We start from the raw sequence: 18,552 nt of genomic DNA, 5'->3' as shown, positions 1-18,552 counted from the left end.
ACTTCCTTCTGGTTTATTTTTGGGTGGTGCCATCCAAGATCTTGATCTCATTCTTGTGTGTCATTCTACATAGAAGCCAGATCCTGAGAAGCAGTAAAGAGCTGCTTTTTTAAAATGAGTTTCCTCCTACAGTCACTGATCCTTGCCACCTGATTGGGCAGCTAGCAGAAGAGTGACTCAGCTCTTGTCTTGTCTGATTTCCTGGAAGACACCAGCTGCCAGCTAAAATGACAACATGGAAGAGAGGGGAGGGACTGGCTGGGTGGGTGTTCTGCAGAAGGCGTATGGCAGGACAGTGCCAGCCAAGACACCCTCGTTCTTAGAGCTTGTTTTGTTTCATTCCCCCAAGCTTGCTGAGAAGAGGGAAAGAATGAGTATGCTGCACATAACATCTGCAGTCAAAGCTCCCTGCAGCTTCCCTAAACAGATACCAGTTGATCACATCCAAATCATATTTAATAAGGCAGGAACCCAAAAGACGGTCCAATATTGTCTGTAAAGGTGTTGGCCTTAGTAATCTTAAAACACTGTTAAGTCCTTATTTCAGTTTCCTGTATGCTACATTATATTCTTGCTTTATGGAGCCTTTCTTCCTGTGATGTATTGCAAACTATATTCCCATCAAGGGAAACGGAAATCAAGACATCAAGGCACCTGGGGAGGGGAAGATAAGACTTCTTAGGTCTACACTTATGCTGCTTTGCCACCAGAAGCTCTAGCAGCAGACAGCAGCCACCATCCCCAAGCTGCTGGAGCATGTGCACACCCTGGCATTTCTAGCAGCTCCACTCAGCACTACATTGGCAAAACATGAAGCATACTCTGGAAAGGCACAAACTTCTGGGTGGACCATGGCAGGCAGCTGAGGGCCCAGGAAATTCTATGCACACCTTCTGCCAGATGGTAGCAGGAAGCCTTGCTTTGCTGGGCAGAGGTGATGTGAATCTGCTGGCAGAAAGGATTGTTATGCTGCTGCAGAGGAGCTCTGAGTACAGACCCATTGGAAGTTCTGCTGGTAAAACTGGCAAAGCTTGGCAGTAACGAGGCCAGTGAGAAGGACGCATTAGGTGGAAGGTTCCATCATGAATGTGAAGTCAGCATTGGTACTGACGTTTTTGTCATTGAGTATTGGTATGACCACAATCACACCAGCGATGTTTCAGGCCATCTGTGGACCCACATGGGCAACATTGTGTTCATGTTTTCACGGTTTGCTGCCCAGTCCTCAAGGCTAAAAACTGTATTGCTTTGCTGGATGCTTAAAATCGGGAGCATGTTTTCAGGGGCAGATTCTATGGCAAAATATGGAGCTGCAGAATCATAAGGTATGCAGTAGGGCTGTGTGAAGCTTCAGTCCCTGATTCAATTCAGCAGAGATTCGGCGCTCGATTTGGTGGCCAAATCTCCAAATCTGAATTGAATCAGGAGACCCTTTGATCTTTCCGAATTGATTCGGAAAGATTCAGCAATTCAGACATAGACACAGCTTTAAATGTTTTTTCTACATACCTCTAGGTAGCAGGCAGGTCGTGAACATTGAGATGCTGGGGTGCATGGAGTATCCCACAGAAGTGTGGGAGGCTCCCCAATGCGCTTGGCAGAAAACCCAGAAGTGAACCAGAAGCACTTCTGTTCCACTTCCGGGGCCGCTGGGGAGTGTGCAGGGGGTACCCCCCCCACACCCTCCCAGCTTGGCAACTGGTACCTCTTGGGTCTAGGGAGGGTACCCAGGGTCCCCCCATGGCTGATTGCCAAGGCAGGGAGGTTGCAGGGGGCCCCCCAGTGCACTTCTCAGCGGACCCAAAAGTGGACCAGAAGTACTTCAGGTCCACTTCTAGGTTCACCACTGAGCACATGGAGGGCACCCCCCCTCCCCCAACGCTCCTATGGGATGCTCCATCTGCCCCAGCATTGCAGCATTCACAAGCCATGCTGGTACCTTGAGGTAATCAGAAAAAACTTTTAAAGCTGTGTCTATTTATGAATCTTTGATTCTCTGAATCAGCATTGAATCTTTAGATTTGGATTCGGCTGAGTCAAACTGGGGCAGTGATCCGAATCAACAAACTGAATCACTGTTCCTGATTCAGGCCGAATCCAAATCGAATAGGGCCCACTTTGCACATCCCTAATATTCAGTACTTGTATTAGGAAATACTGAATAAGTGTGCAGTAATTGAAGTTACTGCACAGTAGCACTGGCAAACATCTTTTAGGTAATGCTACTGCACAGTAGCCTAATAATGCAGTGCAGTAGTGTATTAGCACTGTTGGTGCTGTGACACACTGCTGCACAGTAGGTTTTGGCTACTGTGCAGCCAGCATCTTGTGTAGATGTGTCCACTGACTGCGATGAGGTGAAACTGTGACCCATGTGGACCATGAAAAGATATGGCAATGGTTTGTATAGTGGATGAAGTGACTTGAGGAATAATGATCTGTCGCCGGTTTAAACTCATATCATGTTGTACAGCCCTTTGACTTCGTTGCAGAGAAAAGAGCCCTTCAGAAAGGATGAAGGCAAAGAAACAAAGAGCAGCAAGAAAGAGTGTGGGCTTTTTTTAAAGCCATAGACACTTTATCCTCTTCTAGGTCTACCTAGAGTCTAGCAAGTGTCTGTTTTCCCAATATGAATTGCATTTAAAATATGTGAGCCAGGTGCCACAAATGGCTGAGGCCTGGCAGGAAGATGGGTTAGGGGCGGAAATAAAAGATGGTGAGGGTGCCAAAGTAGAGGCAAATGAGGCAACATGGGCAGGGAAAAATTCAGATTGTAGGCACTGAGAGCAGAGACCTGGCAAAAATAAAAAAGAATGACATGCTGCCTTGAAGAGGGAAAAAAAAAAAGTAGTACAGAGACTGATACAAAGAAAGGAAAAAAAAATGGGAAAGAAGAAAATAAAAATGAGGGACAGACTGAAAGAAACAGGGAAAGAAAAAGCAAACAAATACTCATGGATTATTAACATTTATTCAATGGATTTCATTTGTGTTTGTGTTTTTTTAGTGCATTCCCATGGCACCCACTAACGTCAGACTAATAACTTCCCTTTTCCTCTGAAGCACATTCTTTGTAAATGTACTACAGCTTTCTTGAAAACTGAAGATTGTGCAACATATTCTAGGTCACTTCAATCTAAAAGCATGCTTAAAATTTCCTGCCACTGTTTGGCTGATGCTTAGCAGATCTTTGGAACGCTGGGTAAGGATTTGAGCACTCTTGTTCTCTCCTTGGACAGTTCAGTCTTCGCTCTCCTTTCAGGAATTCATGACCTGACTTCTAAAGCCTAATGGAAACCAGCCCTCTTTCCCTAGACACTTGGGGGGCAGATTCTGTTGCACTTACTGAACATGTATAAGTAGATTGAAATGCCTGAATATAATGCTGTTCCCCCATTTGAGTCCCTGAAGACATAGGCAATGTGTACCTCCTGAGGCTGATGGGGGCACAGCAACTGCCCACAGGCAGCACTGCAGGCATCAGCAGTGAGGGCAGGCCAAGCGGGGACCATCCGCAGGCGGCCACAGTAATGTTAGCGGCAGGGTAGGGGGGTGAGGGAGTTGAGCCTGGACACCAAACCCGGAAGTGCCAGAGGCACTTCTCGGGGGGGGGGGGGCACCAGCGCTCTGCCTGTCCCCCCTGCCTGTCACCTAAGCTAAGAGTGCTCACTCTTGGGGGGCCACGTGCACTGAGCGGGTGCACGTGCACCCCCTACATGTGGCCCATGCCTGAAAAGCAGTTAATGCCAAAGGTTGATGAATCCTCCTGCTCTGCACTACTTTTTTTTTCAACTGTGAAGTTTATTAAATGCTGCCAACATTCAGCATTACTATAAAACACATGGCCCAGATTGGAAAACCACACTGATGGGCAGGGATCTGGGTTTTCCATTTCCCACAGAAAAACGGAGTAAACTGCGGATTTTGCCTTTTACCAGAGGCAGATGTGGAGTTCTAATTTTACCAGAGAAATACGTGGATTTTGCCATTTTGCAATAAGCTCCCTGCAGGCTGACAGAGTTCCAGCCTGCAGGAAGCTGGGAGGGATCAGGAGGAAGGCGGAAAAATGGGGCTCCATGTGCATAGATATGCACATGACCCCAAGCAGCCTGCAGCTCCAGCAGGTAACTGTGGGGGTAGAGGGGGATTGAGGCCCCTGTAGGGAGGGAACTACTGCCCAGCTGGGTGGGACTTGGGGCCCGGAGCCTCAATGTGTGGCTGTAAGGCCCCAGCAGGGAAAAGGATGGGGCTACGGGTGGCTCATCAGGGGAGATCCAGCTCCCTCCTGCCACGTGCACTCCCAAGGGTCAAGGGGGACCCACGCCCCCCAGATCTGTACCCAGGGCAGGCACAGGCTCAGGCACAGGTTCAGGCTGCAGGCTTGAGCTCCCATCCTGCTTCCCTTCCCCTGGGCCTCCCCAGCCCAGCAGGTATGACCCAGTGTGGCTGGGGACATTGGGGCCAAGCAGGGATTTCTTGCTGCTGTGAGCTCCCCTCCCGCTGCCTTAACGACACACCTCCAGCTCCTACTGATTTAAGGGGCTCAGCCCCATGCCACTGCCCTCACTGCCACCCCGCACGTAGCAGGCGCATCGCTTGGGCAGCAGGGGATGAGTGGTGATGAGGAAGCTTTCTATGCGGCTCCTTCACTCCCTGCCATGCCAGATCATGGGGGAGCTTGCAATAGCTAGGAATCCCCACATGGACCCATTGTCCCCAGTTGCGCCAGGTTGTGCCCAAGGGAGGGAAGCAAGGTGGGAGCATGAGCCCATAGCCTGCACCTGCCCTGGGTACAGATCTGAGGAACGCAGGTCCCCCCTGCCACTTTTTTTTTCTTTTTTTTTTTCTCTTTTTTTTTTTGGTAACATTTTATTAGAAACCAGACAATATCAAACAGATTTAAAAAAGGACCCCAACTGAGGCCTCACAAAGAGAATACAAATACAATTTCAAGAAAATACATAATACTCACATGATAAACGATGTCTCATTCACTTGCTTAAAACTGCAGTGTTATCCAGTGAACATCTTACCCTTGCTTCTTATATAAATACAGGTTCACGCATCGATACGTAACACAAGTACTGACAAAGCCCTCACTCGCTCTTTCTGACAAGAAAAGCTATCCCTTAGGCTGTCCTATATCTATACAGGGCTGAAACAACCCCCTGAAGTCCAGCCTTTGCCAGAGCACTATATCCCCTCCTTCTGGCCCATTCTTTCCGCTACCTCTATAGAAATGCAGACAGAAAACAAGCTACCTTTTGGGGGGGGGGGTAACATTTTATTAGAAAACAGGCAATATCAAACAGATTTAAAAAGAACCCCTGAAAACAAGCTTTTTTTTTTTTTTCTGTTTTTTTGCACCAGTCCTGGAAGCACTGGAATACCAGGTCAATGCATGGAGTGGATGGAGCAAGCTCCAGTTCCACCACCCAACACCAAAAAGAATCTGCTCAATATAGACCTCCAATGGAGGACATACCAGAGACAATCACCTGTCCTGGGGAGCCTGCTTATGTGGTCATGCTACTTCCCCTGCCAGGTAAATAAGAAAACAAGCTTTTTTTTTTTTCTTTTTTTCTGTTTTTTTGCACCGGTCCCGGAAGCATGCAATACCAGGTCAATGCATGGAGTGGATGGAGCACGCTCCGGTTCCACCACCCAATACCAAAAAGAATCTGCTCAATATAGACCTCCTATGGAGGACATATCAGAGACAATTACCCTGGGAAAACCTTTTTTTTTTTTTTTTTCTGTTTTGCAGTGCTTCCAGGACCGGTGCAAAAAAACACACACACACAAAAAAAAAAGCAAACAAGCTTTTTTTTTTTTCTTTCTTTTTTTTTTTCTGTTTTTTGCACCAGTCCTGGAAGCACTGCAATACCAGGTCAATGCATGGAGCGGATGGAGCACGCTCCGGTTCCACCACCCAATACCAAAAAGAATCTGCTCAATATAGACCTCCTGCCCCTAAACTAAGTTAGGGTAGCCTGTCTGAATAAGAAAACAAGCTTTTTTTTTTTTTTTTTCTGTACCGGTCCTGGAAGCACTGCAATACCAGGTCAAACAAAGGGAAGTTAGTATAACTCATCTAAGTAAGCTATATGGTAGTGCTCTACGTGCTCCATCCCTCTCAGCACCAGCTTCTTTTAAGTCATAGTGAGCCACTAATTGAATACATTTTAACTTCCTCTTCAGTTCCACAGCTGAGCTGAGTATTCCTTTCCCATTTCTAGTGATTCCTCTTTCTTTACTAGTCATAAACGTCTGGCAAGTGTCACCAAATGGGACCTGAAACAGTTCACCCAGAATCCCTCTGTCACCCCTTCTCTCAGCCTGTTGCATATGTTTAGTGTGGCCCCATCCTCCAAGAGGTGGAGCCAGACCAGGTTGCCCTGTGCCTCATCTGGGTATAAAATTTTGCAGGATCCCCAGACTCATGGCAAGAACACCCGGTACTAGTCATGAGTAGGGGGCTACTTAGAGGGGTGTGTGAAGCAGGCCCTATTTAATTCAGATTCAGCCCAAATTGGGGACAATGATTTGATTCATTGATTTGGCTCATTGTCGCTGATTCAATTTGGCCAAATCCAAATCTGAAGATTTGACTCTGGTTCAAAGAATCAGTGATTCAGACATAGACACAGCTTTAAATGTTTTTTCTACATACCTTAAGGTATCAGCACAGTTCGTGAACGCTGTAATGCTGGGGGTGATGGAGAGTCCCATAGCAGTATGTGGGGGCCCCCCATGTGTTCAGTGGCAAACCTGGAAGTGGACCAGAAGCACTTCTGAACCACTTCCAGGTCCAGCAGGGAGTGTGCTATGGGGGCCCCCATGCCCCCCAGCTTGGCAATTGGCTGCGGGGGGACCTCAGGTACCCCCCCCCAGACCCAGGTGGCACCAGTTGCTAAGCAGGGTGGGCACAGCCCCTCCCCCCTGTGCATTCTCCAGCAGACCCACAAGTGGACTGAAAGTGCTTTTTTTCCACTTCTGGGTCTGTTGCCAAGCATACTGGGGAGCCCCCAGTGCTCCTATGGGACACTCCATGCACCCCAATATCGCAGCATTCATGAGCTGCCTGGTACCCCAAGGTATGTAGAAAAAACATTTAAAGCTGTGTCTATGTCCGAATCACCAAATCTGAATCAATTTCTGAATCTCTCTGAATCAATTTGGAGGGTTCTGATTCGATTCAGGGAGATTAAAGGGTTCTCTAATTCGATTTGGATTCGGAGATTTGGCCACTGAATTTAGCCTAATCTCCACCAAATCAAATCAGGGACCAAAGCTTCACACACCCCAACTAATTAGCACAAGGAAGCTTTGTGGGGGGCATCGAAACTGCACACACATACTGAGCAGTGCTGAGCTATGGGGTTACTGTGCAATGAAATGCTGTTGATTCTGCTAGATCCCAGCCCAATGATCTATATGGTAAATTGTGAGCTTTTTGCCTTTGGTCTAATATCATGCATAGTTTGTACTATATATAAATAGGTACAAAAGTAATGCTTAAAATTGTGTTTATGGAGTACCTGTACTAAAACATGCAGCAGTTTCAAAAAAAGGTAAAAGGCATCAATTCTGGGTGAAATAAGTCTATGGGTACCCATAATATAAAGTTAGTGTTTTCAAATTTGCCCCTCACTTCCATGCGCTCAGGGACAGCAGGGTCTGACAGCGGGTGGGGTAATAAGGGACTTCAGCGAGAAGAAGTTGGAGGCAGAGGGTAGGGGGGCTACCTTACCACCCAAACTTATTTTCCTGCTGTAGTAGTGGAAGGAGTACAAATTCAAAGCAAATTCCAATAATTATGTTCTATACCTGGAAAATTATAACAAATTTATAAATTTTCCATATATGGAATCTGATTATTGGGGTGGGGGGTCATCTTATAGTCAAGTTATACAGTAGATCATTGGTGGATTCTCAGGACTTGAACTGAGTGGAATAGAATTGCCACTTATGTGGAATACAAGCGCAAGAGCCAGTTTCCATCTCCAAACTAACCATAGAAGTCCTTTTCTGTTGTCTTGTGCTAGAGCGTGGATGAACCACAATCAGGGTTACAAGTAGGGGTCTACCTAACTTGAGGAGACTGTCAACTGATTTTGCAGGGAGATCACGGGGCCAGCTGCCATATTTATAAGCTGATCGTGCAGGGCCTCCCGTGCTTCTGATTGGCTAAGGGGCCCAGGTGGCCCCCCCCTTTGCTGCTGATTGGCCTCAATGGCTGTCTATCATATGGCTCCACCCCTTGCCACCAATTGGTGATGAAGGACGAGGCCACGTGACAGGCTGCCCTCAGCCAGTAAGTAGCAAAGCATGGGGGTGGCAGCCATCTTGAGCTATCCTTCGTGTGGGCTGCCTCCTCTTCCTCCCTTCCCACTCTGCCAGGCAGCGCAGCTGGACTGCAGTGCCGTAAGGACTGCTGGTTCCCTCTGTGGAGCCAATATTTTATTTTTAGTAAGTTTTCTTTTTTTCATTGGACAATGCCAGATTTTGCGATTTTCATGCTATGAGAAGCAGTAAAGGACAGAGCTAAGATACCTTATAGGACTCCATCTCCTGAAAAAACTGAATTATTTTAGAAAATGGCCAATGGCAGCAGGCCATATAGTCCACATCAGAAATTCCTCACACAAAGAAGGAATTTTTGTGACTTATGTTACAAGGGGTGAAAATCGTTTTGTATTTTACTTCTGGGACTCAGAGCTTCGGTGCTTGGGCCAAATCTGAGTAAAGACTAGGAGGAAGAATACCAATTCCTCAAGAAGAGGTGAACAGTTGTTTTGGCCTGCTCCCTCTATCCCTTTTCTCTTCAGTCAGTCAACCCAGAGAAACCATTTTGCTGCAATGTGGTTCATTTTGCTGTAGCATTCATAATTTTCACCCAGTTTATAGAGGTATAACCATCAGTAGAACATGTAAGGAGGCAGACTCAGGGATACTGCCTTAAAGCGGAAGCATCAAATTGGGTCTCTTGGAGAAGGACAGAGCATGAAGTGCCTACTGTTATCATGGGAACAAGAAGAGAATGACAAATGTAGGTGGACCTGATTGCTGCCAGCTGCATAATCTGTAGAGCAGTAGTTAGCAATATACAACCCACAGGCCAACTGTGGCATGGGGGAAGTACCTGCCATGAGTAGCAGCTTACTGAGAATGATGGAGCAGTCAAAGATCCAGTCAGCGTCCTTGGCGGTGAGGTTGGAAAAAGAACAAACAGCACTGGTGTGGGAGCACATACCGGTGCCAGTTAAGTACGTGGAACAGGCATGCCGGCATAAAAACTGGCCAGAGGGAATCAGCTGGGGAACCGGAAGTGAGTTCCCCATGCTGTGAAGAGCAGCACCCAGTGAAAGCTGGCCCCGACAGGGGCAATGGGTGGGAGCCAGCATACCCGGCCAGGGCTGGCTCGGAGGAGCCAGAACACTTACCCAGAGAACCGACATGGCATCTGGAGCCAGACAATTAAAGCTGGAACGTGGTGAGCCCTGTAAGAGAAAGGGAAAAAGGAGGGCGGCAAAATCGTGAGTAAGGGGAGCAACGAGCACTATTCAGTGCGTGCTCTAACCCCCTTTTGGGACCACCCTGAATAGCTGTGACCATGTCTGGGCTACTGGACTTAATTATCAAGGAGGGCTACAGCCCAGCATCTGTGGGCAACAGAGACATTGTGCTGGTAATTGTGATTTTGAGTTCTTAAGGACTCTGATTGGAGCTATTTTGCTTACACATTCTGAAAAAGATGCAGACACCGGGTTGGCACTAGGTGGGGTGTAGGGAAGGCAAAACCCCAATTGACAAGCCTGTGTGGCTGATGGGAGCCAAAGTTGTACACTGTAAGAACCTCCTCCCTTAACAAAGTTTTAACATCAGAGTCGTGGCAGATGAGAATAGTCGGCACCTTTGTAAGCCAGCATAGGAAGCCAAACTGCCGCTCTGGAAGTGTACAGAAGAGGCTAGTTGACCAGAGAAGGGCAAGAGGTTGGGTAAAGACTGACATGCCAATTACAATTTGGTGCATTGGCCAGGAGTGAGGGGGATATCCTGACCCTGGAGGCAAACACCAAAATGGATGTAAGCATGATGTCCCAAGTGGATATCTTAGGACAAACGCTGCACACTGTCATTAAAGTATTAGAAGTGCAGCAGCAGCAAGCCCTACAGCAACAGGAATGAATCAGACACAACTAGACATCTTTCAAGATGCACAAAATGACTGAAGAGGATGACGTTGATGCGTATATCAAATCTTTTGAGTGGAAAGCTTTACAAGCTGGTTTAGATAAGGCATTATGGGCCAGTCAGTTAGGGTCATTATTAATAGACAAAGCTCAGGTGACTTACAGGGCATTGCCAAGTGAGGAAGCCTATGAGTTTGATAAAGTTGAAACTGCAATACTTTACCACCTAGAAATCATGCCCAAACATTACAAAAGATGCTTTAGGGCCAGGAAGGGAAGGGAGAAGAGACAACCTAGAGTATTCATGCAGTTGCTGAAAGACCTCCTTAATATGTGGGTGCCACTGACCATGTTTAACAGGGAAGCTTTAGCTGATCAAATACTATTAGAACAATTTGTAAGAAACTCAGAAAAGGATACTCAGCTGTGGGTCAAGAGGCATCTGCCCAGATCCTCTAAAGAGACCCTAAGGATTGTGAAGGCATTTTTGCAGCCTCTGAAAGTGAGATAGGGAAGGAATGAGTAAATAGAAGTACGGAGAGTAATGCCTGCCATGAGGAGGAATGCTGTCAGAGTATACAAAAGTACAGTGGGAAGGGGGTGTTGTGTTACAGGTGCAGCCATTTTGCCCATGTATCCTGGGAGTGTCAGCAGGGGTCCCATTAGACATGGAAACAGGGCAGTGGGGGCCAGATGGTTAGAGAAAAGCAAGGGGATGCCAATGCAGTTGAAGATATGGACTGTAGTTTTGGCTGTGGGGATGAGATAACTGTGTGGGATAAGCCCACAGTCACTGCTTGGGTGGCTGGTAGAAAGGTACAAGCCACCTTGGATATAGGGTGTTCGCAAATGCTGTTGAGGGCTGACCTGATACCCCACAATCTGATTGAATGGTGTATTCACACAGACCAATATGAATGAGGCTATATGGACATGAGGGTGGCCAATAGAAAGGGCTAGATGAGAGTAGGTTTTGCCCCAGAATTAGATAGGGAAATGATACTAGGCCAGAACTGGCTGCCCCTATATGATGTTTTTGAGGAAGAGAAGCAGGCAGAGCTCAAACTTAAGGGCTGGTCACATCCTCAGATGAGGAGCCATTTGTGAACCTGGAGCATAGTACCATGGGACCTCAATTCAAGATTGCACAAGATGAAGAGACAGAATTTGCAAGGATACATGAACATGAAGTATTTAGCATAGAAGGCCAGGTGGTACATCCAGATTTACATGTAAGTGACCCCTAATTTGAGGTTAAAAGGGGCTTGTTATACAGGGTAAAGAAGGGGAGGATGAGAAATGAGAACATGTGGCACTTGCTGGTATCCTGATCATTTAGGAAAATGGCATGGGATTTGGCCTATGCAATGCCAATAGGGTGCTACTTTGGAGGTGATAAGACCCTGGCTAAAATAGATCAATGGTTTTTCTGGCTCAACAAGCAGAAAGAACTAACTCGCAGGTGCAAGTTGGTAGGGAGTGCCAAACGGTTGATGAAAGGTGGCCCCCCAGGGCCCCTCTTCAAGTGACGCCCACCATAGATATGCCATTTGATCGAGTGGCTCCCAATGTTGTGGGACCCCAAACTAAAAGCAGTACCAGGTACCGATATATTTTAGTTATTAATAGTTACACAACGCGTTACCCAGAATTGATCCCTTTGAGGGCTGCTACTGCATCACAGATTGTAGAAGAGTTTCTAAAGTGGGTTTCCTGGGTAGGAGTACCATGAGAGATGACTGACCAAGGAACAAACTTTATGTCACATGATAAAGGCTACATGCCAAGTATTGGGGATAAAGCAGCTCAGAACATCAATCTATCACCCCCAGACTAATGGCCTGGTAGAACGCTTAAATGGTATGACAAAATGCATGCTGCAACATTGTGCCTAAAGAGACCCGAGAAAATAGGACTTACTACTTACACCTTTGTTGTTCGCCTTGAGGGATACCCCTCAAGCGTCCACACAGTTTTCTCCCTTTGAGTTGATATTCAGTCATAAGCTTAGAGGTTTATCACAAGTTATACAAGAGAATTGGGAGAGTTCTGGGCAGTGCCAGGCCTTCTAATCTTCATGTTATTGCTGACTGCCCCAGTGCTCCTCCAAACAAGCAAAAGAGAATAACCGTCTTTGCAGTGGGGCTTTGGAGTGGGGGAGAGACAAGGACCCTTTCTTTTGGATGTATTATTAGCAGACAGACATCTGTGTTGCTGGTGGCTGTTTTTATGAAAATTCTTCACAGGGAATATGTTAAGATTCAATATGTGGAAGTTTCCAGTAAACGTGTGAATAGACCACACGTTTGCCCTTTTGTGGTGGTGGGGTGGGGCTAAATCTTATACCAGGTTCTGCCATTTTTAAACCAGTCTATATGTGATGAACTTCTGTTCTGTTACAAGTATAGAACAGTTTCCCTTCACTTATACCAGTAAAAGTGTAATGTCTATACCTGTCCTGAGTTCACAAGCTGTGACAGGATTTTTATGGTTCCCATAAGAAAGCATCGTGCCCAGACAGCTCACTTGCTCCTGTCTCTGCCCACCCACGTAAAACACTGTGTGAATGTCTCGGCCCCAGAGGTGTGATATGTGACAAAGATACAGAAAGCAAGACATGACAGTAGTGCTGAGCAGTGGAAAATACAGTCTCAGGGAACTGGAAACCATAACATAAAAAATTAACAGGAGAAGCTGAAATGTTTAAACAAAAGTTGTGATACTATTGGGCTGCTCATTTAACTCTTGTGCATTCATGCTGCTTTATGTCATTCCCTACATTCCTTTATTGTCTATATAGACTAGAAACTCCTTGGTGCAAAATTTTATAAATAGGGACCTACCCAAATCATGATTTTACAGATTTTGTGGAAATTGCAAAATCAGGTGATCTCTGTGAAAACTGCAGGGGGAAAAACTTACTAAAAATTAAATGCTGGCTTCCCACTGGGAACCAGCAGTCCTCCCAGCTGCATAGCCCACTGGGGGAAGTGGGGAGAGGGAGTCTTGGTACCAAGGCAAGCAGGTAAAGTGGCTGCTGCCTACACCCCTTTCCGCTGATTGGCTGAGAGGGCTGCCTGTCATGTGGCCCCACCCCTCTCCACCAATCAGTGGTGAGAAGTGGGGTGGCATGATGGACAGCTTTCTCAGCCAATTAGCAGTGAGGGGCATGGCCATATGATGGACAGCCCTCCACCAATCAGTTGTGGAGGGTGGGGCACCGGAGCCTACTGGCCAATCAGTGGAGTGGGGGGGCACCATGGTAAGCCCACAAAAATGGTGGCCAACCTTGCACTCTGCCCACAAAATTGGCTTGCCATCTCCTTGAGTTGGGGAAATCCCTGATCATAAATCACCTTTTGCTTTTGTTAGTGATTGATATACAATACTTTCACAGCCTCTTGAGAAAAGATTCCTGCCTTTAGGTTGGAAATATATTTTTTTTAGTCTAAAATATGTGTGGAATGTTACAGTATTTGTGGCTGTTGGCAAAGAATATCTGAAGAGGCTCAAGAGGTTGAGTTAATTTGAGGTAAACAATCAGATTCCCATCATAATAGTGCTTAGGTGTATGGGTAAAAAGACCTGGAAGACAGTGAATGAGGACAGAAGAGAAGAGACTGAGCATATATGTTTGAAACATATGATCTTTCTGCTGTGTTACTAAGTATTTACAAATTGTATGTGTTGTAGCAAAATTTTGGAAGTGTTTTGGGTCCACTCCTGAGACAGAACTCTGGGGCTTGGATTCTGAAATAAACCGTTTGGACACTACATGTTCCCCACAGTCTGGCCTTGTCTGGAGCATTTGACAGATATGACTGCTGTCAATGGGTAACACTTGGCTTGGGGATGCTACTCATGGTTGAGCTTGTAGACCAGAGTATTGACCACTGTGAAATAACACCCATGTAAAACTCTTAGAATGCCTTCCTGCAAAGGATATCAAACCCTCTTACAAAGATTAGTCAGGAAAGAAGTCATACAGTTATGAGGCCCACACAGATTATATGAGGCCCATGACTTCAGGTTAGATTGCGTGTTTTGTGACATGCCTATCAAGAAGGACTCTTACTTCAGCTCTTTCACAGGGTTATCAGTGGGCAGAGCAACTGGGGACAAAAATGTGACTGTCTGGTTCACAGGCAGGTTCCAGGTCTGTGCCCAGGGTAACACAATAGTGAACTGCCCCCTTGCTAAGGCTTGTTGCAAAGTGACAATTTTGCATTTTATGAGTCTAAAATAATAACTAATTCATCTGTAGCACCAGTGGCAGGATAATAATACCTGCTGCTGGATTAAAATTAATTTAAAGCTCTAGACCTCAATATTTTCCTTTCCCCCTCTTCCCCCACTCCTCTTGTCACCTGCCCTGAAGAAACCAAAAGGATAGTGGTGGGTTTATGATGTGGATGAGAGGAGAATGAGTTCCTTCCTTTTCAAAGCTCCCTTTCAATGTACTTTAGTAACAATAAATATTTTTTTTGTGGAATTGCCAGTCAGTTGAAGATGCCAAGGGTGAAAGTCCATAATAAACTCTCTCTGCTACCCAAACATCCTCTTTTAACCTTTGGAAACTAAATAAACTGTATTGTGGCCTTGGGGGCAGGCCAGGAAACACTGTAAATGGAGCAGGATCATTGCCTTCCACCTCAATTCATATGACTGAAAGAGACTGTGTTGTTGGAGGACCAAGGAAATGCATTTTACTCATTACTACCTTTTACCTTCTGATGTTCTTTCTTTCTCTCTCTTTTTTTTTTTTTTTGCTATTATTTTCAGTCACTGTTATTTTAAGAACAGTTTATTTCCAAGTCTGGCCTCTGAAAACCCTAGACTAACCTGCAGTCAGTCAGAAGCCATGGGTGTTAATAATTGGATGGTGGGCTGAATTCTCTACTCAGTTCCAGCTTCTGGGGAACATAAGTTGGTGCAACTTACGTGAACTCAGATGGGCTGCACACAAATTCCTCAGATGGAGGAATTTGACCCACCAAATAACTAGCTAAAATTAGAGGCGTTCATTCCCTAAAACTACATTTTACAGCCAAATGTGTGATAAGATGTACATGAAACTGTTTAGAGTAGTACTCGGAGGAGGCAGCTCCCATTTGAGTATGCACAAAAGTGGTGGTTTAAAAAACTTTAAAAGGATGCTTTGTATACGACTGATTGTTTTCAGTATCTTAGTCACATAATTCCTTTAACACACAGCACAGGTATTTAGCCACAAAAACTAGTGTGGGGAAATCAACAGTGGTTGATCCTCTTGTGGGAAAACACTCCAAGGCCAGTTGCTCACACAAGACTCAAGATGGCACTGGGGTAAATTCCATCCTGAATGTTTCATATCAAAAACATCTAAATGTGTAACATGCACTAAATCCTGAAATGAAATCAAGAGCCCATCAACACCTCACTGTTGCTGCCTAGTGTCACTGAGTTGCTCTCAAGCTTAAGGGATCTGATTGATTATTGAAAGCAAATCCTGTGGTATACCAGCAATGGAGGGAGAGAGTCAGCATAGGGAGCTGGGATTCATTCAGCATCAGCTGACAGTTCAGACGGCCTGCCCCCGTGCTCAGAGCTCCGATCGGTGTGCTCTCCAACAGTTAAAAATAATGTGAAAAGAATCTTGCCTGGGATTTGGCTGGCAGAGGAGTGGGGAAGGCCTAGAATTCTTGCAACACGGGGTATTGAAATGCACCCCATGAACCAACGAGCACCTCATTGCTTGGTCTTTAGGATTATTCCCTCTTTGATTTCACCCCACACAAGCTCTCCGCCACTTCTTCAGTTGTTTTTTCTTGTTTTCCTCCCCAGCCGTGGACAGTGATTAAAAGCCCAGCTGTTCTCGGAAGAGTTCAAGCAGAGTCAGCAGCTGCGAATTCCAGTTCTAGGAACTGTGGCTGCGGGTCCTGGAGGAAGCTTCCTGGAATTCTCTCTGCCCTTCCAAGGAGAGCGAAAGAACTAGCGCCCTGACCTTCAGCCCCCGGGACGAGAATCTGGAGGAAGGGAAAGCAGGCAGCAGGGAAAGGTCTTCAACAGATTTTTTTTTTCAGCTGCTGTCAGGTCAGAACAGTTTTACAGTTAGGTTGTTTGGTTTATTTACTTTGAGGGAGGGGGGGAGAGCCAGACTCACTACATAGGAAAAGATACTAGTGACCACTGGAATTTGAAAAGGGGATATGGGGTTAAAAGGTCAGAGTTTTCCACCATCAGTCACAGCCTCTTTGTGAAGGGTTGGAGAGGGTGTCAGACCTATTTGCCCAACAGGTTTCCAAATCCCAAAACCTCAGGAAAGCATATCCTCGAATAGAAGCAACATGAGAAAATGTCACCGTTATGATTACTTTTTTGAACGGCATTTCAGGGTGGTATGTGCTGCCCCTTGCTATGCCGTTTCCTGGTGCTGTTTACCTCGGTTAATTGTGCACCTATTCCTGGCCCAGTCACAGATCTGCTGCTTGTTCCCTCCCTTCAAAACAGGAAATGATGTGAAGATTTCTCCAGAAACCCTGCAAAGCAATTAAGGAAATACACTCAGCATGGCTCTTACAAGTTAACCTTATCTTTATTGCCTCCTTGCAAATTAACTCTGCATGTGGTCCCATAGCTTTCCAGTACTATAGAGTTTTAATATTTAGACTGCTTTCTATGTTCAGCTACACTTAGTTACACAGAGGAGGGAGTTAAAATCAGGAAAAGGGGTTTGAGACAAAATAATCTTGGCAGGTAGGGATTCAGTTCTAACGCACTGAATCCTGTAGTTACTTATAGTACTCTTGTAATTTAGTGCCATTTTTTCTGTACAAGTTAAACGTGTAATAAGCCCATTTTATCAGAATCTGAAAGAGATGTTTGCTTTCACTACAAATTACTGAGCTTGTATCAGGAATTACTGGGTAAAATTCTCTGGCCTATGTTATGTGGGAGGTTTGGTTGTAAGTAGTAAAAATGGCATTTAGTTTTGACATGAACAAGAGCTATGAATTTAACAGGGGTGTTACTTCTGAATAAAAGCTCTTGAGTTTAGAATTTACTGTGGTCATCCTTTGTGGATAATATGACAGCTTTTGTGGACTTTACATTAAGGTTGTGACCTTAACTCTTGTTATCTCTTTTTGAGCCATGCAATTGGACAAATAATCAAAATTGTGTGGTTTGTTCCTGGTAGAAGGCAAAATTGGTGATGTTGTCAAGGGTCTCTCTGATGCAATGCTGTTTATTTACAGTGTCTGTACAAAGATACACTTCCCTGAATTCAGCAGGCACCAAGCGGTAGAAGATGGTATCTTTGCTTGTACCTCCAGGCCTCTTTCAGCTAGCACTCATCATTGCAAAAAAGCATTTAGTCTAGGCTTTTATCAGGTGTCTGGTGCTTTCCTACTACTTTTTCTCTCAATCTTTGCTTTTTCTGGAGTAGGCACACAAACCTTCATAAAAATGATAGTCAGCGGAAACTTCTCACACATGCCTTTGTTTTGGGTGGTGACATATGCCTGTGTTTGGGGTGGAGACCGCTACAGGTTTCCCTCGCTTTTATGTTGTACATGCATTCCTGGAAAACGGTGCGTAACTCAAATTCACATAAAGGGAACCCACTTTACAATGTAACAAATAGGGATATGTTCCAAGACCTCAACTGTACTGACCCCCAGGCCCATTTCTACCACTTTTACAAGACAATTTTGGTACTCACCAACAGCAGACAGTACACACAAGCACAGGACACTATCATAATGGGGATGACAACTAAAGAAACGCATGTTGCAGACAATGAGCAAAGAGCACAGATGCATGCAGGAGACTGTATTTTGGTGAGCGTCACTCCCACAATGCATCACCCAATGCAGCTGACTGCGGGCTGCGGGCTTCCACCACAGCAATCACATAAGAGTGAATTTACCTCGCATATAATGATTTTTTTGGTATAAAAAGGGTCATCACGTAAGAGCCAATTCACACACACAGAAACCCCATAAAGTGAGGGAAACCTGTATTTCTTCAACTATGTGGTTGTATAAAGAAGCTTAATGGTGAACTTAATTTAAGGGAACCATTGCATCCAACCTAGAACATCCCCTTTCTTCCATTTCATTATGTGACTGTGCAAAATCTGATACATTGGTGGTACTCAACATTTTGACTCTGTGAGCCAGATAAATGGCATGGGGCTGATCTAGTGCACCAGGCCAGAGCCTATGGGGCTCCCCACATACTTGTGGGGAACTCTGTAGGCCAGATGGCCTAATGCTGGGGGCTGGATCTAGTCCATGGCCTGGGGGTTGAGCACCCCAGTGCAGATGATCATTTCATTGAAATAAAAGTGAAGGGACCTTTATTTAACTTTTAT

General features: G+C 45.6%; 1 protein-coding gene, 1 non-coding gene and 1 pseudogene across 6 annotated transcripts in view; 1 reads left to right on the top strand and 2 right to left on the bottom strand.

Annotated features, from left to right (window-relative positions):
• The window catches only part of HEMK1 (HemK methyltransferase 1, mitochondrial release factors N(5)-glutamine), a 156,480-nt gene extending 138,989 nt beyond the window's left edge, over positions 1–17,491 (top strand). The window contains exon 16 of one of the 5 annotated variants that reach the window (XR_016438467.1): positions 16,020–17,486. Coding sequence is in view for 1 of the 5 variants with exons in the window: in XM_090021817.1 (XP_089877943.1) it covers positions 16,020–16,032 (13 nt within the window). In the remaining 4 variants the exon portion in view is untranslated. Of the gene's footprint in view, positions 1–16,019 lie in introns of all 5 variants that reach the window. The other 4 variants (XR_016438468.1, XR_016438469.1, XR_016438470.1 and 1 more) reach the window with 4 other exon arrangements.
• LOC149855603 (U2 spliceosomal RNA) lies at positions 5,357–5,553 on the bottom strand. The gene has a single exon (XR_016438601.1). It is a non-coding gene; the product is annotated as a U2 spliceosomal RNA (small nuclear RNA).
• On the bottom strand, positions 5,587–5,818 carry LOC149855602 (U2 spliceosomal RNA; annotated as a pseudogene).
• Positions 17,492–18,552: the final 1,061 nt, after the last annotated feature.

Source organism: Crocodylus siamensis, chromosome 11 (assembly GCF_052110815.1).
Source record: "Crocodylus siamensis isolate JL-2025a chromosome 11, ASM5211081v1, whole genome shotgun sequence".
Classification (NCBI taxonomy): Eukaryota; Metazoa; Chordata; order Crocodylia; family Crocodylidae; genus Crocodylus; species Crocodylus siamensis.
Note: the sequence above shows the minus strand (reverse complement) of the source record. Positions and strands in the feature narration are given on the sequence as shown.